The sequence below is a fragment of the Atta colombica genome, unplaced genomic scaffold (assembly GCF_001594045.1).
Source record: "Atta colombica isolate Treedump-2 unplaced genomic scaffold, Acol1.0 scaffold226, whole genome shotgun sequence".
Lineage (NCBI taxonomy): Eukaryota > Metazoa > Arthropoda > Insecta > Hymenoptera > Formicidae > Atta > Atta colombica.
The window spans coordinates 1,935,238-1,943,693 of record NW_017259323.1 but is presented as its reverse complement, the minus strand read 5'-3'; the positions used below and the strand labels follow the sequence as shown (position 1 = coordinate 1,943,693).

The following is an 8,456-nucleotide window of genomic DNA, read 5'->3' as shown; positions in this document are numbered from 1 at the left end:
TATATTATAATTTTTTTATTATCATATTTAAATAATAAAATCATGCTTACAGATTACTCAAGTCGAAAATATTAGAAAAAATTCATTGCAATATCTAACAGTATGTTTACTCTTAAGTAAATATATATTAAATCGAGACACTGTGTAAAATAACTGTTATAAGTTAAGGTTTTAGAATTTTGAAGTATCAAATTTTCTTTGTTCAATAATATAATTTTGCGCACATATTCCATATGGAGTATACCTTTCTGCTAAAAATCTAGTGTGCTTACATATATATTTATGAAAACATTAGAAACATATATTTACACATAATTTAATAATTAAATAATGTTCCTTTTAAACCCGATTTATTATTTCATTTATGTTTAGCTTTCTAATCACAAAAACTAATCACAAAACACTATGCTTTCTCACAAATCGATACGAAATAAAATATGTATTTAATGACTTGATTATATAATTTTACATAATGACTTCTGTATCAGGAACTTTGCTCTTTAGTTTTTGATCCTACTTTATTAATTATTAATTACGGAATTATAATAATTTATATAACGAACAACTGCGAAGGACAGTCAAATTGCTGAGAATAAAGAATCTGTTATTTCTATCATCGTTAACTGTTATTGCAATTGTCGTTATTATATAAATATTTCCATGTTATACAAGTGGCGCAAAATACTTAAACGTAATTGAATTCGGGAGTAACAGGGTTAATAATATGTGTTTTCAATTATCACAACAATGTTAATTAAATGTACTACGACAAACTTGACAAATAAACTGCTTTACCTCTGTGTTAATTAATAGTGAAAGCCTACCTGATTACACCGAGATTCAAATACGTGTTCGAACATGTACCTCTATGCTCGTTAAAAAGCCACTGGCTCGACTCGATAAATAAAAAGTGACTTTAAAAAAAGATTGCATTAAATTCGTTTGTGAATTTTGCTAGTATATTAATATTTTGAACTATATTAGAGACAAAGAAAAAGAGACAAAATAAGAAAAAAAGTATTATACATGTTCATCGATTTGCGCCTTTATTTCCCACGCGTCTCGGATCGATCGAGTGGTACGTATATTACAACAATTTCAGCTGAACAGTAGCATAATTAGTCCCGGCTTATTTGCTCTTTCCTTTTTTCCGATATTTCCAAATGCTACGATCCGCGTTGAAGACGATATGCTTGTAATATAAGATATAGTATTATAGAATTAAAACTAATAAGCATCCTATTTGTGTGTCTATTGTCTAAAAATGACTTAAATTTAAACTCCGACTTAATAGTTATTCTTATTTTAAAATAATGCATATTAATTTATGAGAGATTAGAAAAATCGAATAATTTAATTTCTCGAACGCTTAAAAATTGATTGTAAGAAAAAAGTATATTAATTTATTATTTAGATGAATTATTTATGTTGGTAATTAAAATCCACTTTCGATATCGATTTATGAACCTGAGGTAAAAGACAATAGACATATTAAGATGATTTCTTTTTTAAGTGACACAGTCGACAAGTTTCGTTTTATCTTTGTTATTCATCGAATTATAAGAAAGATACAATAACGTTTGTGTCGACTATATGTCTCCTAAAAGGAAAGCAATCTAAATTAACCTTTGCTGTATTACAATAACCACAGTATTGCAGCAATACTTTGAGCAAATCAATTGTTGCACTATTATTTTGCTATATTCCACTCGTAATTATTAAAAACAATTGGCCTATCAATGTTTCGCACGAAAAATGCTTTAAAGATAGCAGTTGCGAATTCAATGCGCCATATAGCAATATTCCGGTGATTTTTAAGGAGTGTTCGTTTTTTATACGTTTTAGTGATGAGATCCCCGCGGAAGCTCGTGAAGCCGACAACACCCGAAGGTAATTGTAATTAGGAATTGAAGGCCGCAAGGAGAGTCGAGCGCGCAGTTGGTCAATTAGGCCACGTCTATATGTTATGTAAGTCGGAATTCAAACTTTTTTCGGAGGTATGAAAGGTATTAACAAAGAATTATATGTCCTGGACCCCAAAAATTCTCGAAATAGAGAGATTAATTTTAATTAATTGTCCTAATAATTGTCCTAATACCGTATAATCTTGTCTATGCTGATGACAAGAAATGATGAAACTTTCTAATCGAACTCGTATCAAACTTTTTCACATATATCAGTGTAGATCGTTATTTTATTTCTATATACTTATTTTACATCTGTAACATTCCTTCTGTACTTATTTTGTTTCACAAACATTCATAAATTTTATAATGATAAAAGTGCGATTATATACTGTATATAAAGAATTTCAGAGGAACATGTTATGACAATGAGTATTATCACATGCCCGATGAAATATTTGATAAATTGGTTTTACCGATTGAGTTCTTCTGTTCCATAATAGTTCTGTGTAATCAATAGCAAGGTACTACTTTTAGCGATATTAACAGAAATCGACCTGTTGCGCTACACTCTGATACAGGTGATCCAAATTGAAATATTCATTTTACATAAGTAAAAGAAAAATTAACTTATTTTGCAACAACATAGACCTAGTTTTCATCGAGGATTTAAATCGGATCAGAATGTAAGAACCAACCAACTACAGTCGAGCATTTCCCTGTCGTTCGACAGTAACAGAGGGATACTCGACTGTAGTTGGTTAGTTTTTACATTCTGATCCGATTTAAATCCTCGATGGAAACTAGGTCACATACTTATGTCTATCGTGGATACCTATCGTGAAACAAGTCGGAATGGAGTTTTGATCGGAATTATTCCATTTTCCCTTAAAAAAAAAAAAATAAAAAAATTAAAATGTAGGAAATAATTGAATTCCAATTGGAATCCATTCCAATTTATTCCATAATATATACCCTAAACATTTTTTTTTGTAAAATTGTTTTTCGGGAAAAAAAGAAAACAACTAAAAGACAGAACAAAATCTCGCACTGGGGCAATATAGAATAGTAAACAATCCTTGTCAATGCACAACGTCTCGCTATGTGCACACAACATTCCACCAACAATACACCTTTAAGTTTTTTTTTACTTTGCATGTATGCTTTCTTTTATTTATATCCTTCGTTCAGTCATTTTCTACGTTTGCGTAACAAAATTCGAATGAACAAATATTGTAATAATATGCGCGTTGCAGCCTCTTCGGGCGAGGTAAAATTAACGGGACGAAATCAAAGGTACTATCTTCCGATATTTTCCTTTACAGTGGCCCCGCTATCGCCGTTAAAAATGGCCGATTACAGACTGGCTTCGTTGGAAGGATTGAATCACGTTTGCAGCAAGAAGATCGACTGGCCTACCGCGACCATACACATCACGGAGAATCCGATATCAGAGGCAGTCGTCTGTTAAATATTAACCGAATTCTACCACCACTCTCAATTTTCGTTACGTAATCAAACGAGCATAATCGAACGGTGAAGCGATTCAATAATTTAGAAAGGTTTCGTCGGGCAACGATCCTTCGCGGCACTAATTGTTGATTTCTTTCCGAAGCTTTTTCATCGGCACGACATTTACTTTAATCGCGATTTACGCTGAATCGACCACACGCGTTCGTAATAAATGTTTAATTCTAAATGACTATAAAGTTAAGAGCTTTAAAGATAGAATTTACTACTAACAGATATCAGATCTTTTATCGATATTCTACTTGCTCGACATGCAATGTTGTTAGGAACAGTATTAAAGATAAATGAAAGAATAATATGTTATTGCTGCGTTATTGGATATACATATATAATTATTGGATATACATATATAAATTTTAATTTTCTCTTTCTAAACGGTTCATGAATGGTGCAAAGCGTCTTTTAAGAATCGTTCATTCCTTATCGTAAAAATAAATTTCTTTAATTTTAAATTTCTTTTCGTACTAAAATATGTTTATGGTTATTATTTAACATTTATTTTAATGAAAAGGTTATATTTTTTAATTTCATAAATATCTTGTAAATATTTTTAAATTGTCACTTAACTTTTGAATATCCAACAGTTTGATATACAACTTTATATATACGTAACTAATGTTAATATATCAACAGTCATAATTATGACTTCACAAATAAGTGGCACACAATAATAATACGTTTTATTAAAAAAATGAAAGAGTGATTTCCTTCGACATTGTGTAATAAATGAAGAGAATATGAGATCATAAGAGAAAAAAATTTCGGAAAAAAACGTTGCATTGCTGTATAGGCAATTGATAATATTGAAAAATTACAAATAATAAATCACGCGTAAGACTTTAAAAATGTATAATAGTCAAATGTAAAATGGCAAAAGGATGTCTTTGTTACGATTCTCATCATGCGTAAAAATTTAAAACCGTATGGTAAGTACATCGTAATGAAAGAAATCTTCTTTCCTAAAAAAAGTAAATCCTAAAAGTAAATCATTTTGTAAAGAACTAATAAAAATTTTTAACAAATTGCAAAAACTTTTTATGAAATAATGTCAAATAAATTTCGTTTTTGATATTCCGTATAAATTCTGTATTTGCCAGTATTTATAACTGAAAATCATTATATTGAATTTAAAATCACTATATTGAATTTTAAAATCATTAAATATTTTACTAATAGAAACATATCTTCTTTCTGTATGTTGATATAATATATTTATAAAAAACCTTGTTTTATATATAATATGAAAATTGTGATAGAATTATTTTTCAGATTTTGCAACGTCAAAAGTTTTATTTATGCCATTACGATTTTTTCAGTTTTATCACTTACGAGAATTTATAAGAAATCAGATAAATCTCGAGCAAACATATAATCTTATTTTTTATATTTACAATATCTCTTTTCATTATTTTACATAAATTGATTGATTTTAAGATAAAATGATAATAAATATGTATTAAATCGATGAAATAACTATAATGCTGATATTATTGTATGGATATTTTCGATGAATTTGACTACATCTTATAAATGAGAAAATTGATAAAATTTAAAAATTATATTTGCAACTTTGCAACGATCTCATCGCAAAAGATAGTAGCTTCTAAATTCAATATCCCTACCGCAAGTCCTTGAAGAAGGATATTTCTATGATAACCAACAATTTCAGTCCCTTTAAACAAGATAAGAATTTATTCATTACGCTGACGCACCGTTCGCATCCTTTCTTTAATTAACAAAAGAGACTGCCTATATGAGGAAGAAAAAAACATGCGAACGAATGCATATATGTACGAATATAGAACGAGAGAAAAATACGTAATTAATCGTTATAAAAAATAGGGAATACAAATGTCGATTTCAGTATCTCTGTGTGGTTTTACGAGGCTCGTTCAAGCCTCTAGCGTGATATGATAAGATGTGCCTGCTATAAGATGTGTAGATTTTCGATGTTAAATCGCCTTTAATTTTTTACATATATGATTCAAGTAAGTCCCCCGAAATTCCCTATTTTTCGCGTGTCTTCTCTCGAAGCGTTGTATTCATAAACTTATTTGATTAATTTAAAAAAAGTATATGTTTATATAAAGTTATTATATAAAAGTATATCTTTTTTAAATTAATCTTAATTGTTCAAATATATACGGATACACATATACACATATATGCAACTAAATTAATCGAATATATGCAACCTATTCTACCTCCGGGTCTTGATTATGATTCAAATAAAGAAGAATAAATAATAAAAAATTTAATAACAATAAGGCTGCATTCGGATTTTCAGAAATTCATTCGAGTGCCCTATGTCATTCTATCTTCATTCTTTATCGATTATTAAACGTAAAATAAGAATAAAATGACACGCTGGAATACTCGAATAAAATTTCGAACAACAGTCTAACAAAATCAGTTTTTACATGTAATATTACTTCAAATAGATCTCTTTTAAAAAGAAAATTTGCTAATTTGAACAATTCACAAATTTCTCTAATTTCACAGCAGGTAAGAATGACAAAAAGATATGTGAGAATGACGAAGGAAGTCGAAATAGTGGACATCTCGTGGGACAGAAGGTTTAACCTTTTCATGTGTAAAAGAAAGTTTATAAAAATATGTAAAATAAGTTACACACGCGTTAGATTATCGCAAATTAAGGCAACGATAGTCGAAAGCATAGGAGAGCATTAGGATTGTGGAAATACGTTATGAGACAATTGAAGGAACACGCATTAAACGTTGCTAACGCGAATGTGCTATATGAATATACATATAATGTAGTTTTTAAGGACTACTGATGCTCCGCCGTTAATCCCTTCGTTTCCAGATAGAATTTCTTTATGGACATGGCAATTATTGGCATGAATTATCTGGACGCTCAAGACAACGAATTATGTTGAACTCAAACATCGAATTGCTGAATTTATAATTAGACATATCGGTCAAGCAATATGAGATATCATTAAATTGTTCGTCGACTGATAAATCTCAATCGAAATATTCGCTCATGTTACTCGTGAGACGCATATCAGTATGGTAAATTTTTAAACATTTTTCAACAATGAAAAATTCTGTCAAATTTATATCTACATTTTAATTGATGCATCAATGTTATTTGAAAGAAGATGCGGTAATGCCGCTGGTTTCGAAGGGTTTAAAAAAATCATTCAGTACGCGCGATCGAGAGCAAATCGATTTTCAGTATCCACTTCTACCTCGTGAGAAGATAACATGATTTTCCTTTGTCGCACGACGCGCAAAGTTCGTTCTCGAATTTTCCAAGCGGTATTACGAACGGATTGTAGCGAGGTATATTATTCACTCAATATAAACGAGATATAGTACAGGGAATAAGCGAAATAAACTTAGCCGGAGCTTGATTACACACATGTATAGATATATATAAATATATTATACAAGTTAAATGACACGTGCGCACCGAATATATAGGCATCTTGTTATTTATAATAAACGATTACAAAGAAAATAAATAATCGTTTAATTCTTCCCTTGTAATACGTCTATTTCAACACATAGCATTTTATATTAATAACAAAATAAAATCAGTATTAATATCAAAATTAAATCAGAAAATTATAGATTTTTCAAATTTTAAAATTATTCGAATCTCTCACAAAACTTTTTATACTTTTTAAGATATAATTATATTATGTAATTATTTGAAAGCATTTGTGCAATTTGTTTGTGCAATATTTGTTTAGATCTTTTACTTTAGACTATTTAGACTGTTATAAAAAATAAATTTTTCAGCTTTCATTAAGATGCAAGATATTGCGGCAATCTATATCAAATTATTTGAATTTTCTATGATATTTATATACCGAAAAAAATTGAAGACAAAATATTAATCGCACCTTCCTACTTGGGAATCATTGCTAAATATAAATTAATAATTCGAACAGAACTGAAAAGAAATTAATAGCATGATGAAGACATCTGCATTTTTATGAAGACTTATCAATTCTCAGGGCATGTAATGACGCTTCGTTAAGAATCAAGAAACCGGCTTAATTAAAACATTTTCGCTCTTCCATGATGAAGGCACTTATAGCCCCTCAGAATAATATGATGTTTTAATCTGCCTATATCAGCACTGCTCCGAATACTATTTTCATCAAATTGCACGTGCATATTTGCGATGCAAAAGCAACATTGTTTCAATCATTAATACGCAATTCTGAACAAAGGCAGTTTGTTAGTTATCTTAAGAAGACGATATAAGACACGTGTGAAACGCTTTATTCAGCTGTCTGATTACTTTAGAATAGATATAGAAAGTGTGATACATTTATTAGAAACATATGGGATTTAAGTTTTAATTACTTGTGATAATGCAATACAATAAATCCACTTATTTTCTTTGTTATAAAAAGTTTTGAAATTAATAAATTATACAAAATTATTTTCTATTACGTAGAGAGTAGATACTTTGTAGACATAAGATGTTTTATGTAAAACATTTTAGTATTATTGTAATGTAATATAAAGCATAACATATTATTTTGTTTATATTACAGTAAAACTAATTTTTTACAAAATAATTTTAATTTTATGTAAAAGACGTGCAAAATAATCTAACTTGTTAAAAGTAAAAATATAGAATATGTTCATTTATAATTATCGTAGACTACTTTAATAGCGATTTATAAATAGCTAGAATAGAAAATGATAAATTAATATTAGTCGATATTAGTAAAATTAATAAAATATTGAATCAGTAACTTTTGTATTCTAAGTGATCTAAGTTATTATACACACAGATTGCATTCATATGTGCAATAATTTACTGATTTTTCATCCATTATTGATCTTTATCGTTTTGATAATTTGTTTACATATTATTGAAATATTTTCTTTTTTACGTATTTCTTTTTTACGTATATTAAAGTAAATTTCAAATAATATATACACATAATCATTTCTATCATTTTTTAATAGTTATTAAAAACTTTGAAAATAAATTTTGAAGTGAAGAAAATCAAAGCTATTTACACACAATTA

General features: G+C 28.6%; 1 protein-coding gene across 5 annotated transcripts in view; it reads left to right on the top strand.

Moving 5' to 3' along the window:
• Nucleotides 1–4,117, top strand: part of LOC108688204 (protein NDRG3) — a 33,862-nt gene extending 29,745 nt beyond the window's left edge. For 4 of the 5 annotated variants that reach the window (XM_018194366.1, XM_018194365.1, XM_018194364.1 and 1 more), the window contains 2 exons: nt 1,846–1,890; nt 3,230–4,117. In XM_018194366.1, the coding sequence (XP_018049855.1) occupies nt 1,846–1,890; nt 3,230–3,375 (191 nt within the window). In that variant the 3' untranslated portion in view covers nt 3,376–4,117. Of the gene's footprint in view, nt 1–1,845; nt 1,969–3,229 lie in introns of all 5 variants that reach the window. The other variant, XR_001931781.1, reaches the window with a different exon arrangement.
• Nucleotides 4,118–8,456: the final 4,339 nt, after the last annotated feature.